General features: G+C 43.1%; 1 protein-coding gene across 17 annotated transcripts in view; it reads right to left on the reverse strand.

Moving 5' to 3' along the window:
- Window positions 1-16,680, reverse strand: part of MSI2 (musashi RNA binding protein 2) — a 467,665-nt gene that overhangs the window by 315,341 nt on the left and 135,644 nt on the right. For all 17 annotated transcript variants that reach the window (XR_012648120.1, XR_012648119.1, XM_075013754.1 and 14 more), the window contains exon 7: window positions 16,235-16,327. Coding sequence is in view for 15 of the 17 variants with exons in the window: in XM_075013754.1 (XP_074869855.1) it covers window positions 16,235-16,327 (93 nt within the window). In the remaining 2 variants the exon portion in view is untranslated. The remainder of the gene's footprint in view (window positions 1-16,234; window positions 16,328-16,680) is intronic.

The raw sequence follows: 16,680 nt of genomic DNA on the forward strand, positions 1-16,680 counted from the left end.
CTTGGTGTCATCTGCAAACATTTCCACCTCACTGCTTACCTCATTTTCTAGATCATTGATGAACAAGTTGAACAGGATCGGTCCCAGGACTGACCCCTGGGGAACACCACTAGTTACCCCCCTCCATTGTGAAAATTTACCATTTATTCCAACCCTTTGTTTTCTGTCTTTTAACCAATTCCCGATCCATGAAAGGATCTTTCCTCCTATCCCATGACCGCCTAACTTACATAAAAGCCTTTGGTGTGGGACCGTGTCAAAGGCTTTCTGGAAATCTAGGTACATTATGTCCACTGGGTGCCCCTTGTCCGCATGTTTATTAACCCCTTCAAAGAATTCTAATAGATTAGTTAGACACGACTTCCCTCTGCAGAAACCATGCTGACTTTTGCCCAACAATTCGTGCTCTTCTACGTGCCTTGCAATTTTATTCTTTACTATTGTTTCTACTAATTTGCCTGGTACTGATGTTAGACTTATCGGTCTATAATTGCCAGGGTCTCCTCTGGAGCCTTTTTTAAATATTGGCGTTATATTGGCCGTCTTCCAGTCATTGGGTACCAAAGCGGATTTAAAGGATAGGTTACAAACCACTGTTAATAACTCCGCAATTTCACATTTGAGTTCTTTCAGAACCCTTGGGTGAATACTGTCTGGTCCTGGAGACTTGTTACTATTCAGACTGAACAAGGTTAAAACTAAAAGTAAATCAAAGGAGCTGCCACACCGCATTGGCAAGGGCAGGGAACACGGTGGGGACAACTATGACAGCAGACATTCAGATGCACATTAAACATGAAAGTGATTGAAGTCCACATAAAAAGCCTGGGCTAAAGCCACCTCTGACAAAACACCATGGATTGCAGTAGAGTTAAGCAGGGAGGAACAGAGCCCTTATTACAGAAGACAATAATGGAAGCCCACTCTGCTCCCCTCATGCTCCAGGCGGTGGAGAGCATGCTTTACCTCAGCTCAGCAAAAACTACTGAACCTTCTGTGGTGCTCCCACTTAGGTATCCCACTCGGGGTGCGGAGGGGGAGGCGGTCACGTCTCATTGTTTTAGTAGCCACAGAAAAGCTGTGCCATCTCACTCGCAATGTCAGAGAAGTGCCAGCTTCTCTTTCTGGAGTGACACTGATTCCCCAAACACCCAACTCTACAGGTCTGGGTAATTCTGGGTACAGGAGATGTGTGAGGCACCAATGGTTTGGTTTCTCTGGAGCTCATTTCCCCTCCCTCTGCTTCTTGGTGACTGGCTATGTGGCATGGCACTCCATGAGCATCTCTGAGATAGGACAAATCAGCGCTCAACGGAGGAATCTGTCAATATTCTCACGTCTTCTGCCCAGGACAATGGTTGGTGGTTTAATCAAACACTGAGCATTGACAGCAACGAAGGGTCCCGTGGCACCTCATAGACTAATGGAAAAGTTTTGAGCATGAGCTTTCGTGGGCACAGACTCACTTCATGTGCTCACGAAAGCTCATGCTCAAAACTTTTCTGTTAGTCTATAAGGTGCCACAGGACCGTTCGTTGCTGTTACAGATCCAGACTAACACGGCTACCCCTCCGATACTGAGCATTGAGATACTGCTGGGCAGGTCTGCAGTAGATCTGAAACTTCATCCTAAATACACAGCTTTGGCTACAACAATTGCATAGCTGGAATCAACTTACCTAGGATCGACTTATCTGGCCATCCTCACTGAGGGAAGTCGACAGGAGAAACTCTCCCATAGACCGCCTGTAGTCCTTGCAATAATGAGGAGCACAGGGGTCAACTGTCGAGCTCTGACAGGTTCAGTTTCATGTGTCCCCATGAGAGGACTAGTCAGGGTCCATCTGCCAGTAAATGTAGACGTACCCTCTGAGGGAGAGGGCTGAGAACAGTGCTATTCTGCAGCTCCTCCCTTGTCGCCAGCCCTTCAGGGCAGGGCACATTTCTAAAAGGAGGCTGCAGCCTCAAGAGATGGCAGAGTTTAGACCTGACAAGAAGAGAGCTGTAATGTACCTGGGTGAGATCTGCCACCTGAAGTCCTGTTGGCTGCTGGTGGCTTTGCCAAACTGAGGGCTCAATAGCACAGAACCAGTGGGGCCGACAGCCATTGTAGGCCCTGAGGCAAGGTGGGAGGGGAGACAACTCCACACCTCTTACAGGGGTGGGATCAAGGACAGAAGGGGCAGGGTCCAGAGCAGTCAGCCCTTAGCACCACCTGGATGGCAGTGCTGGGCCCCTCTTCCCCCTTTCGCAGCCACGTGGAGCAGTGCAGCTGTGGCATGTCAAGGGGCACAGAACGCTGGCCCCCGCCACTGCCGAAGTAGCGGGGGCTGCAATGCAACGTCCTAGAGCTACTGTCCCCTTCCTCCTCCCCAGTGGTGGGCGTGCACAAAACCTGCCATTTCTGGACTGGCAACATCCAGAACACCATGGTGCACTCGCTCCACAATCACTTACTTGCAATGTCACACAGCCGACAGTCCCGTCATACCAGAATACCATCTCTGCACCAAAGAGCTTGCAGTCTAGGTGAGCTCCATAAACCCAGCCAAGATCTGTAAACCACGAGCTGTCCTAATTTTTTAGTGAGAGGAAGACAGGCCCCTACACGTTGGCTCAATAGTAGGTTTAAAAATGAATCATTTCATTCAAAAGAGTGGACGTGTGTGAAAAAAGCTTCGAGAGCGCTGGCCACAGCATAACAGAGCTGTTTGAGAGAAGAACCACAAATTCTTCTGGAGAGCAATCGACTGCTCTACGTGTATAATACCATTCACTATATACAGCCAGCTAAACAAGTTATGAGAGAATGAACATGGCCATTTGCTCACATGTGGAAAAAGTGTCATTATACCTCTTTCCAGTAATGTGTGTTCCTTTCCATGTTAGTCAGGAATTATTTATCTAAGCTTCCCATGCATATTTGGAAAAGCGCTTCTCTTGCCAACTCAGCTCAGGAACGCTACATTTTAAGAAAAAACAACATGCTTTGTCTCACAGCATGAGGATATATTCTGCAATGCAATGACATTCTGATCACATGTGCATTCTCTAAACTGAAAGCTTTCTCTGTCCCACCTGACATGACAAGCGTATGCACAAAAGTAGGACATTGCAGGCTTAATTTGCTACTTTTTCCCTTACTCAATGAAAGTTAAAAGAGAAGTTTATCCAAAAGTAGAGCTTTGGTCCATTCAATTGCAGTTAGTAAAAGCATGAATGGCATATTTTTTAAACCAGGATTGTTATGTAAAAGTAGGAGAGTTGTTAAGTCTACCTATCAAAACGCCTTTCTTAAGAAGCCAATCAGACTGAATTTTGAGAAAGGCCAGCATTGTGCAACATTGAACATATAAGACTTTCAATGGAAAGAATTAGGATGATAGATCGACCACTGTCCTTTCTGGCTCAGTATTTACCTGTGATCTGTTGCCTTATCATTAGACCATAAGCTCTCCTGGGCAAGGGATAGGTTTCTGTTCTATGTCTGTACCTTCCATGGCACAGTGAGGTTCTACATCATAAGTGGGTTGTGTTTGTTTCTGCCAATGTAGATTTCTTACAGAACCGCACAATATTGTGCTCCTGGAACCTTAATTCAGGAACAAATAAGGCCATTTAAAAACATTCAGCATCACGATGCAGTCCACGATCCTCAGACGAAAGTAGTGAGTAACTTTAGTATGAGATTAGTGAGACTTTTTCACCCTATATACAGTTCACTGGTTTTGTGGAAGGCAAACAAGTGAAAGTAACTTGCTTGTAGCCTGGAACAGATACAAGTGACTATCTAAATAACATCGTGTCTCTACTGATAGTGATTTACGGCATGCCTGTAAACCTATCCACATTCGCAAATTTCACTTATCAGGCAAACAAAGTAGGGGGGAAGGGGAATACAAATTTATTTAAAATAAATTGTTACAGGTCGAACCTCTAGTCCATGGCCCCTGGGACCTGACCGATGAAAGCTAAATAACAGGACGGAACACTGAGAGCCAGGACTGGTGGCTGTAAACAAAACTTTATGGGACCGCAGTGTTCTGTCCCGTTATTTAGCTGTAATATACCCCTAAATGTCTTTTAAGAGCCCAGCAAGCAGTGCAAGTGTTGATAATGTGCTAGACAATAATGACTTCCCATCATCTGGCAAATTCTCTCATCCAGCACCAATCAGGTCCCATGGATGCCGGACAAGAGAGGTTCAACCTGTATTATTCAAATGCAACAAATGTACTGTCTTGTTTTTGGCTGAAAACTCAGGTCAACTGACATAGGAATGAAAAAGAAAATAACCTAAAAGCTATTAAGTATCGGCGAGATAACTCATGATTGAAGAAGTCAAAAACAAAACAAAAACCACCAAAACATTAACAACTCTGCTGTATATTATAATTAGGCTGTAAATAACTGCCAAATTGTAACTAATTCAGCAATGGTCGAAATACAAACACTGAAAATATAAATAGGTCATCAAATCAAAAATTGACTTTTCAGCAGAACAACTGCTTTAAAAATAAACCATCCATGTATCCTATTGACCACAAAAATCTACAGATCAGTATGCGATCGGTGAAGCAATAGAATTTGGACTGCAGGCCAATTCTGCCATAAGAGAATGACTACTTCCTCCTCCTGACACTGGTATGCAAAGACCTCCAAAATCCCCCCAAAATGAACCCGCAGAGAGAAAACCTTTTTTCATGCTAACAGTTCAATGGTAATAACATCTTCACAGGCCATAGCCCCGGCTTTAGGGAAAAGAAAAACTTTGGTGCATTTACTTCTCCTCTGGTCCATTAACTCGTTCACACCCAGGCCACCTTGCCAAACAAGGAGGAGCTTTCTTTCATGTTTGCCTGTGAAATATTCACAGCTGTCAAAAAGAGAAGCATGTAGCGAGCAAATTATGTGAACCACCTGATTAGAATAAGATCCTTAGTGTAGATATCTCCCTCACACCTCCACCCTTGCCCCTCAGGCCCCCACACACTCCCAGTTATAAATCGAAGGCGAAAATATAGTGGTTTCCTCATCTGTTACTCAAGATCTTTTAACTCAGCAAAAAGGTTAAAGAGGTCAATATTCGCATTACTCTTTTGATTCCTGTGTGTGATGCTGTAGACACAAAGAAGGGTTAACTAGGGGGCAGTGATTCTTACATTTTGTGGTTTGCAGCTTACTTGGTTTAAACTTGAATTCTCATGCAGTACAATACAATACTACAGCTAAGTTGAGATATACTTGAAACAAAGACAATGGCTTAAAGAATTATTCTTCTCCCACGCAGTTTGACTACAACTAGCTCACATACCAAGATTGCAAGAGGAAGATGCTAGAAAATTAAAATCCTTTGAAGCTCAATTTTTCCATGAAAAGCAATATCAGAAGCTAAAGACCATTACCCAACTAGTGTATTTTGCTCCTGATCAGAAACAAGCAATTGTATGAGATCCTTTGAGATTCAGAAATCCTGATGTTTTGAAGTTACCGTATCTTAAAGCCTTCCTGAGGACACAATCTTTGCAAAACAAAGTTGGAACATGTCTACAGTTTGTCTGAGATGCCCACACATAAGCCAGGAAAAGAAAATTAATACAACACACAATATATACATGCTGCTCTGTTCCAACTGCAGCATTAAATCTAAAATACAAACCTGACAGCCATACTCCACAAATATCTCACGTTAGAAAAAGCAATAAAAATAAGGACAAAATAGAAGAACTGGGCCTGCTGGAAGATTTTCAGAGCAAATAAAGTAGACTGGGCCAGCAAAATTATCATGACTTTGCTACCAGTTTAGTACAGAAAGTTTTAAAATATTTCCAAGAAAGATTTAAAATCTCAGCATGTGAAATACATTGAAGAAGTATTTTAAATCTCTTTACCATAAAATATGCTAAATCTGTTTTTAAACATTTAATGGGTCCTTTTCCACACTGGATAATATATTACATTTACATTTCTGAACAGGGTAGTCATACGTGGTGATACCCTACATGGACAAATTGGGAAGCTTAAAGCAACCAAAACATACTTTTTAAGCAAACGTGTGTTCCCATTGTTCTGGATACACAGGCAGAAAGTGTCATAGCCTTGTTATGCAACAGATTGCTCCCACAAAGGCCAAGTTCAGCATTCAAGATGATTTTTATTTTTATACGATTCCCTTTCAGAGATGAGGCCAAAAGTGTATCTGGAACCCTATCAGATTAACACATCTACTACTGGACAAACGTGATGTTCTAACATTCAGAAACTCAAATGATGTTTCTGACCTAAATACTCAGGATTATTTTTTCACCACTTAGTAAGAGCTGAATCTCCAAGCAATTTTCTTAAAAGGTAACATACAGTCATGTACAGAAAAGGGTTAAAACACCATGTCAAACAACAAGTCCTGGCATTACACCAGAAGGGACATGGGAACCAAAGCAGCTGAGTTATAAAGGCCTGATTGTAGCAGCGCACTGGATTGGAAATGACTTGTAGGCCTAATGAAACAAAACTTTGGCAGTAAAACAGAATGAAAGGAATGAGACAATAAAAGACAGGAACAAAGGGAGCAGAGTTGTTTCAGCTTAGCAAAATAAGCTCACTTTGTTGTTGGGAAAAGCCAAAGCCGATTAGGATAAACCAATGACTAAGCGTAAGTCTTCCAAACTAATTACACAGTTCACCATGTGAAGTATAATTGCAAGTCTCAAAATAAGGACTGCTTTACTTTCACAGGAGTTCTATAAAGCAAGCCTTACCTAATAAAAAGCTGAACCATAAGAAGTCCCTTATCATCAGTAGCTTATAGCTTAAAAGGTGCACAACATGCATGTCCTGGGAGAAGTATAATTCATTAACTTTTAGGGGCTGCCTTTTTCTAGTCGAAATCCTTTAAGAGGCTATTGCTTTTTCTTTTTTTGAAATGATATTGGATGCTCGGATACATCCTAATCACAGAAAAGGGAAGGAAACTACAGGCTGGAATCCATTAGCAAATAACATGGTTTTATTAATTTAAAAGGAGTACAACAGTTTAATTATCACCCAAAATGTTGATAAATTTGGACCCATTTCTAAGCTCAGACAAATGTACTCAGAGACAGAGAGCGAGTGAGAGCAGAATTTCATCTCAGGGATTACTGCATTGATTTGGATTAAAATTCCAATAGCATTCTTTTTCACTGGAGAGACGGAGTGGCAACACAGGGAGGAACAGAGAGGGACAGAATGGCAGAAATTCAGCTACATTTTAAAAATTTTAACCCCCTTCAAGCCATCCTGACTACAGCACCACCTGACTTGAAGTGGCTTCCATTATACACAAGATTTAAAATGCACTCAGGACACACACGCACCCCATTCAGACCCTAGATAAACTATTCCACCATCTCTCTGCCCAAGTCTCCAAAAATCATTAGTCCCCTCTCCCAAAATCATGAGATTTTTAAATAATACATTATCTGTTTTTTTTTCTGTCTGATTTTTGAGCCTTTAGGGGACACTCTAGCCTCGTTTTCCAGCTTTCCTCTGCAACTATGAGGGCTAAAACTACCCTTTTCTGTTAAATGAAACATTTCTTTCTAAGGAAAGCAACAAACACTGCAAGATTCGCAATAAAACTCCCAAGAGTGAGAACTGCAACCATGCAGTGGTGCTAACTGGCAAGTGTTTGTGTCATAGTAAAAGCGGGGAAAGCTAAAAATTAGAATAGACAGCAAAAATAGCAGTTAAGTTTCTGTAATTAAGCTTCAAGAATGAAATGGTTTCAAATAAAACACTGTAGGCCCTTTTTTACTAGCAATATTTAAGCTAACAAATGACACCCGATCAGTTTGGCTTACAACCTGGGAGTCATTTTATCCCTCAGGTGTATTTCGAGAGCTATACGAAGTTAGAGAAGCAACCACCCATCTGTTGTTAAGCTTCTCTCTGCAACAAGCAGAAACAGGAGTTCTAGAACCATGTCGCTTGTTAGATTTTTTTCCACACCAATAAATGTATGAAAGAAAGAGAAAGAAGATGCAGTCGCTCTTATCAAACATGGGAAGCTCAAAAATGTTCATTGTATAAGGCTTTTGTTGTTGTTGTTGTCTAGAAGAAGAAAAGAAATTGCTGAGCAATTCCAGACCCTGAAGCTACGCTGATGATCCATCATGAAATATGATTTGCACTGAATGACAAGCAAGACTGAGGTTCCATTGTGCCAGACACTGCACAAAACACGTTGTGCGAGAGAGTCCCTGCCCCACACAATTTGTTCGTTTCTATTTAGAACACAAAGGGTGTGTGGGTAGAAGGGGTCTAGAAACAGAGCCAAGAATCACTTTGCACAGGGTCACACAATGTTAACAGTGGCAGAAGTAAGGATGACTCCCAGATCCCACATGCCAGTCGATTGTCCCATCCACTGTATCACATGACTAGGTCTTTGTTATGAATGGGAGCTGCAAAGGGAAGCCTAAAACTTACCTGGAGAGCTGGGAAAAGGTTAAGTTACTTGCCTCTAAATTAACCTGCCTTTGAGAGAAGGCATTTGGGAGAATGTGGCAAAGAGCGCATAGGAGCTAAAAGGAAAATTCAAAACCTGAAACTGAATCACAGCAGCAGCTCCTTTATTAAAGGCAATAAATAAATAAATAAATAAATCAAAGGACATGGGATCTTGTCAAGGAGTGGAGGGAAGAAATGAGCTCTTCCAAAGCAAATCCCCTGGGCTCATCAGAATGTGTAAATAGGAAAAAGTTTAGGTAGTCATATAAGGTTGATTCTTTTTTATTGGTTGGGGTTTGAAAATGATGTCTGATCATTCCTTTTGTTTCCTACTGCAACCAAGAATCAGACCTAGGAAAAAAATCCCTGTGTTTTGCTTCAGTCCATGGCTTTTTTAACACCAAGCCATTCACTATATTTGCAAAGATACTCTTGGGCTGTGTCTAGACTAGCCCCCAACTTTGAAGGGAGCATGGTAATTGGGTGTTGGGAGATTACTAATGACGTGCTGTGGTGCATAGGCAGCACTTCATTAGGCTAAATCTCCCCCGCAGCAGCTTCGAAGTGTCAAACTTTGAAGTGCCGGCTTTCGTGTAGCCGCAGGTCAGCTTTTGAAGTCCCTTTACTCCTCAAAAGCTACACGAAAGCCGGCACTTCGAAGTTTGACAGTTCAAAGTTGCTGCGAGGGAGATTTAGCCTAATGAAGGGCTGCCTATGCACCACAGCACGTCATTAGTAATCTCCCAACACCCAATTATCATGCTCCCTTCAAAGTTGGGGGCTAGTGTAGACACAGCCTTGCTGTAATAATAAAAGTGCCTTTTCTTTGTTAAAAAGTCCTGGTTGATCCTTTATATCCTATGGGGGCTTAAAACAATGTGCCTGGCTGCAGCCATGTTACCGGAGACCTCACAGGTCCCTGCATTCTTCTCTGTGCTCTATTTGTTTCTTTCCAAGTCCTTGGAGAAGAAAGGTTGGAGGTTTTGCCCTCAGACAAGAGATTCCAAGTAATTTCCTTCCTGAAAAGGGGATTTTGTACACTTGGAGGTGGCAGATACTGATTGATTTCAGGGAAAACTGAAAATCGGGAAAACTTTTCTGTCTCTGGAAATTGCAGGGACAGAGCCTAGCAGTGTTTCATTTGGCTAGCCGGCCCCCATTACCTTCACTTGAATGTCAGGTTGGGGAAATCAACTGTGCCAGTCAGTTTCAGGTGAGCAGAGACCCTCTAGTGCTGACATATGCTGGTGTTACAGGTGCTAAACACGTCTCAGAATCAGGCCCTTAGACATCATTGGAAAATAAGCTCAGATCTGAAACACGGACCCCCTGTGAGGTTAGCTTTTTTATACTAGCTCATTTACAAGTGAAAAGCACAGAAAGCATAACTGTCTCACCCAAAGTCATGCAGCAAGTCACAGTGTAGCCAAGAGTAGAACTCAGACTTTGCTCCAAACTGCATACGCTTATAGCTAGTGTACTGGACTGGGAAAGAAGAGCTCAAGGTTCAGTTCCCAGCTCTGAAACAGACCTCGCATGCTGTGTCCCCTGTAAGCGGTATGCTTAACCAGCCACCCAGGAAAGATTTAGATGCTGCCCAGCTATTTAACCGAGGGCCCACAGCATTTGTGGGTTTGATAGGTGGTGCACACCTGCACAGGCCTCAAGGCACATACAATTTATTCCACACATAAATGAAAAAGAGTAGAAGGAACACGGCTTGCAAGAACAACTTAACCTCTCTTCGGACAAAGTTCCTTATCTGTAAAAGGAACGTAGGACTTTCCTACCTCACGGGGTGCTGTGAAGGTAAATGTTGGGGAGGCATTCATATTATAACGACCAGCAACAAAGAACACTCAGTTATCAAAATAACACTGCTGCATCTCAGCTCTTACACACTGCACTTTTGTCAGCAGATGAGAACGGCTGTTCTCAAACTGGGGTCCGTGAGGCTCTGCCAGGGGATCCACGAGTCCGCTAATCAATGCCTCTTGTCATGCCCAGTACCTGCTGCCAAAGAGCTGTTCACCAGTGTGCAGGAGGCATTGGGAGGGAGGGGCAGGGGCAGGGGCAGGCACAGGACACAATTGGGGGAGAGCATAGAGAGAAGCAGGGAAGAGAGGAGGAGCAAGAGTGGAGGGGGAACGGAAAGAGGTGGAGCTGGGCAGGGTTTGAACCCCTTCAACCCTGGGGAAAACTAGCAACTGGTTTGAAGGGGGTCTGTGAAAACTTTTAAATCAAAATGGGCAGGGTGCCTCGGGATGCCAAAGGTTGAGAACAGCTGCACTAGAAAACAGGCTTCTCAAGCCCCAGTGCTCTCACCACTAGGAAACGCTGCCCACATTAGCCTATTCATAAAGCTGTTCCACGACAATGGCACATTGCTCTGTGTGGTTTCAGTACTGATTCATACAGGCTCACTGTGGCTGAAGGCCAGAACCAAGCCGTGTAGGTGTGACTAACGATTTTGGTTCCCCAACTTGACACACTGTGAAAGGGGCCACATTTCAGGAGTACGGAGCACCTTTAAAAAGGTATGGAGCACTTTCTAAAAGTCAGACCCCTCAAACTTGTCTCTAGTCAGGCATTCAAAGTCTGAAGCAACCAGAATCACCAGTCTCTTTTGAAAACCTTGGCTGGTTCGTCTGCCTTCTCAGAGTCTGAGGAACTGCAAGCATGAAACTGCCAGATGGCAAAATTAAGAGACTATATTAAGGGTGCACTAGGGCAACATGCAAAGCACATACATCACAACTATTATTAACTTCACAAAATACAGGTTCGAGGAGTTCTGCCGTTTTGATAATGACTGCAGAAGTAGCATCCAAAAGCTCGTGTAATCCTTTAATAAAAGGCTCAGCGGGCTGTAAACATCCTGCCGGAATCGAAGATTATTATTGAAAATAAAATGAGTGGTTTGCAAAACAACTATCAAGCCAGCACAGGAACAATGTAGCAGAACCGCTCGTCTGCCCTCAACAAATTCACATGTGGCAGAGGCTTTTTAAACAGCCCCCAATAAAGACAGAGACCTGCTCTGGGGAACCTGATGTGGCCTCCAGAAAGTCTACAACAACCAAATCAGCAATTACTGCACAAAGCAGCTGGAAATTCAGCGGTGTGGGCCACCAGGGCTTTAGCACAGGGCTTTTCTTCTCCTTCTCGTAAAGACCAGCTTGCCCCACCAGACCAACAGAAAATAGCCTGAACAGTTTCTGTGATGTTGCCCAGGCCCTTGCTAAGATACTGAAGAACGCAACCTGTTGGAGCAAATTAGTTAACTAAGGGATCAGCAATCTTTCCAAGGCAGGGTGACGAAATTTAACCTTTTGACCTCTGTGGATGGTCCGAGTGCCAGTGATGCTTTTTAAAGTCATTAATAGTCATATTTGCAACAGCTTCATTAATAAATGAAGGTGCAGACCTTTAACATTTAGGTGATAGCTGGTAGCATCAGCTGGTCTTTTGTTAAACCACAGGTGGCATGGCTTTGAGCTAGCTCCCGGTAGCATGGGAGAGGAGGGGGTGGGACTGAACTCCTGCCTCACGTGCTGATGAAAAATCAGCTCACAGGCCACTCTTGGCACCTGTGCTGGGGGTTACTGACCCCTGGGTTAACTCATAAAGAATAACAATGGCACAGGTTGAAACTCTCCGGTCCAGCACTCTCTGGTCTGGCAACATCCGTGGTCCAGCATTATTTTAGTTAGCCAGATGTCCACTTATCAGCCAAGTTTCCTGAGCCCTATAAAGTTTTTTTTTTATAGCTACCAGTCCTAGCTCTCAGTATTCTGTGCTTTTACTTAGCTCTAATTTACCCCTAAATGTCTTCTAAGAACCTTGTAGGCAGTGGAAATGTTGGTAATGCTGCTAGACAATATTGACCTCCCATGGTTCAGCAAATTCTCTTGTTCGGCACAAATCAAGTCATGAGGATGCCAGACTAGAGAAGTTCAACCTGTACATGAATTTCCAGCAAGTTACAGTAGTCACCGCATGCACCAGCATTCAAAGGCCATCATATGGTAATGGATTAACAGCAACAAGTTCTTCCCAGCATATTTTGGCCAGATTGAAAAAAAAAATAATATTCAAAAGAGGCACCTCTCTGAGGCTAGGCATTTGACAAGTTACAATAACAATAAAATAATATGGTCTCTCTCTCCTGACCAGCACGCAACGCCCCCAAGGCAACACAAAACTCCACTCCCTTACACAGATCTTATCCCTTCACAGCTGTCCAAACACAGAGATGCACTGTGCAGCCTACCCTGAATACCAAAAGCCCAGAAATATTTTCCGGAGCAGCAGAGAGCTGGTTCCAAAGTGGAGCGTCTCCCAGAGAGAATAAATTATCGAGTTCCTCCCTAGAAAATCCAGGGAGAGCCAGGTCCAATGCTTCTGTAACTGCAGATTGTGCAGCACGGAATGGCCAGAGGTGCTGCCTGTTGGATAGAAAGGTCCCAAGTCATTTAGGACTGTAGAATAATGTGGATTTTAGGCACAGTAGTTATTTGCATAGCTAAGGAAACCAAAGATGACTACAAAAACACATTCTGCTTTCCCCACTTCACCTGCTGAATGAGTTTTCAGAAACTCTTGCACCTATCAAAACCATGGTCAGGACAACTTTGCCAATACTCAGGGATAACAACGAACGTTACACTGGCTCATTATGATGACAGAAGGCTGTGAACCAGGGGCTGGCAACCACAATATCACGAAGAGCCATTTCTTTTGAATTCAGTTAAAAAACTCAATATTTCAAGAGCCGCAATGCATGTGGATACATGAAGGCCCTTAATAAATAACGTCAAGCCAGACTTTTCGTAGCTCCTGTTTTGAGAATAGTATACACACAATGATTTGTAATGTAACCGAGGGGTAGCCATGTTAGTCTATAAGGTGCCACAGGACCCTTCGTTGCTGTTACAGATCCAGACTAACAGAAAAGTTTTGAGCATGAGCTTTTGTGAACACAGACTCGCTTCGTCAGATGCTGGTCATGGAAATCTGCAGGGCCAGGTATAAATAAGACAGAGCAAGGGTGGGAATAACAAGGTTAGCTCAGTCAGGAAGGGTGAGGCTTACCACCAGCAGTTGATCTGGAGGTGTTCTGTAACTGTTCTCTAACCAGATCAACTGCTGGTAGTAAGCCTCACCCTTCCTGACTGAGCTAACCTTGTTATCCCCCACCCTTGCTCTGGCTTATTTATACCTGGCCCTGCAGATTTCCATGACCAGCATCTGACGAAGCGAGTCTGTGTTCACAAAAGCTCATGCTCAAAACTTTTCTGTTACTCTATAAAAAGTGCCACAGGACCCTTCGTTGCTGTTAATGATTTGTAATGTGATACACGTTTACTGCAAGACCTTCACAAACTTCTTACATATATTATTTCCTCACACTTTACACATGTATGTTTATACCACTGTCTTCCTGAACTAGTTTTAATGATGCCAATTTTACTTCACATTTAATTTCAGTTTTCCTTTCTTAAAATGTGTGTTGCCCTTCACAGCAGGAATGCCGCCAGCTTGCTTCTCCTTTTCAAAAAAATCAAGACTTTATTGGCAACATGGTCAAAACACAGATCCCACTGTACATACTAAAGGGAGTTATCCAACATTTTGAGATCACTTATTGTTTGCTAGTTAGACATCAGTTGTTCATTGTTGGACTTTTAGACATTCACCGTTTATTGACAATCATCAGGAGGGGGTTTTATACTTTGCAATTACAGCATTGGGAGCCACAAAGAAGTCCTTAAACCTTAAAGAGCTGTATGTGGCTCTAGTGCGGCAGGTTGCAGACCCCTGTTGTAAACCCTTCAGAGTGGAGTCACCCCAACTTTGCAGTAGACAGTAAACTTCCTGGAAGCCAAAGTTCTAAAGTTTGCATCACTTCATTGACTCACTGGATTTTCAATTGAAACTGCTTCAATTCTATCTCAGGGCCAGACTTGGAAGAATTAAAACTGGAGTATCCCAAAGCACACTGGATAAACCTGCCACTGAATAACCTTGTCAAATTAATTCTAACTTGGGATCCTTCTGCAAGAGACAGCATTTTGGGGAGGACTTTCCTTTCTTTTTTAGGCCACAAGTCTTAACAGGGCAATCCACGTGAAAACTAGTCAATTCAGTAAAAAGTCAAGTCTGCCCCAGTATTGCATGTGCCCCTGAATCTGGCTGACACCTTTTGTGGTGTTACAATCATGTTGCCCTAATATAAACTAAACCTGCCCACTGCCTTCTGCATTGCTGTGGTGATCGATCCATGCCAACAAAAAGGGGAATGGAACAAGTGTGTTGTGCCAGAAGCAAAAAATGACTATGTGCAAAGAATAGCAAACAAAACCGGAAGGTGGGAGAAAAAATAATTCTCTCTGATCAGGGTTTCCAGACTCTTAGAAGTGTTACTGCAAGAGCTGCAGGTAAAAACCATTGCAGACAGAGGAGTGACAGAGACTCTGCACCCAGATAGCGCTGCTGGCTCAACAAACTGCTTTTTTGAGTGGTTAGAGGCACTGCCACTTTGGACTTGAAATCAACTGTTCAGAAAGTCTCACGGAACCAGATGCTCTACAACTTTCTCAGTTTCCCTCAGGTGTCCCAGAATCCCTGTGGACACAGCTCTCCCACAGCCCCCAGTTAAAGTCAGTGGGACACCATCCCAGCACACACACCTTTCTGCAAAGATGCAGTTGCAAGATTGAGCCTATACAGGTTGCACCTCTGAAATGCGGCACTCTATGGCCCAGCTACACCCCTGGTCCAGCAGGACCATGGATGTTGCTGGATCAGACTGTCAGCAGCCCAGTGCAGGGGCTAGCTGGGAGTGGAGCCAGAACTCCCACTGTGCTGGTGATGGGGGACATGCAGCAGCCAGGGAGCAGTGACCCAGCATCAGCAGGGGAGCAGCAGCCCAGCTCCCCACCCTGCCACAGCTGTGAGCCAGGGCCCAGGGCTGCCTGTGGCAGGGCTGGGGCAGCACAGCTGACACTAACAAGAGAGTGCCAGCTACAGCCAGAAGTGGAACCAGTGGCAGGCTGAAGGGCTGGCAGCAGGGGGCCATCCCTGGTCTGACAAATTCCCTCATTTCGGACTGGTCTGATCCCAAGGGTGCCGGATCAGGTAGGTCCAACCCGTATTTGTTCCTTTCTTGAAAATATCGTCTTCCAACATTCTAGTAGTTTCAGGTCTTCTTTAATGGTCCTATGTCACTTTCACAGGACCTTTCTGCAACATCCATAAAGGACCTTGCTCAAAGAACACGTTAAAAGAAAAGTCAAATAGGCATTCTGGTGTTATACACAGGACTTCAATTATTTCTAAGGCTCCGTTACCAGCTATTGTCTTAATTTAGTGACTCCACAAACTCTAGGTCACACAACATCCCTTTTACTGACACTGAAACGTGTGTTAAACAGAAAGCTGATTTTACGATGTATGAAATACAATATACTTACTGAAGCGCCAAATTTTTCTATGCATGCAGCTTCTAATGGATTTAGTTACTGACTTTTTATTAAAGATAAACAAATCTGTCAGCAGTAAAACTAATTTTAAAAAATATACACGATATATATAAAAGGAAGTACTGAGCTGATGTAAATCAGTGTACCCACGTGCAAAAGTCAGCTCCACATCTGATTCATTTTTACTGCAGTTCTTCAAAATATGTTTAAAAAACAAAAGGAATTCAAACTATGCAGTGTTGACTTGTGCTGGAACTTACCTTGCCAAACTGTTCAAAGTATTGCTTTACATCTTCCACTACTGTATTAGCTGATAATCCACCGACAAATATTTTCTTTGTTCTTGTGACCATCTGTAAGAAATCACAAAACAAGCATATGGTTTAACCAGACTGTTCAAAACAATATGTAAAAAAAATATTTTTCAGATGACTTCCCTAACAAAATTAATAAGAATATTCCTTCCCAAAAGCAACTCAGAATCTGTTCAATTATATTTGGTATTTCTTGATTTGTTTTGTTTGAGGGATGGTTGGGCATAGGCATTTGATAATACTGTCCCAGTTCCCTAAGGGTTATTTTTAATAAATGTTTTTATTGTGGTTATCAATACACACGTAACTGGAAAAAGTTACAGTATAAGATTAAAAAAAAACAAGCAGCCCTACAGCACGTTAAAGACTAGCAAATATATTTATTGAGTCAT

This window comes from Carettochelys insculpta, chromosome 19 (genome assembly GCF_033958435.1).
Source record: "Carettochelys insculpta isolate YL-2023 chromosome 19, ASM3395843v1, whole genome shotgun sequence".
Classification (NCBI taxonomy): Eukaryota; Metazoa; Chordata; order Testudines; family Carettochelyidae; genus Carettochelys; species Carettochelys insculpta.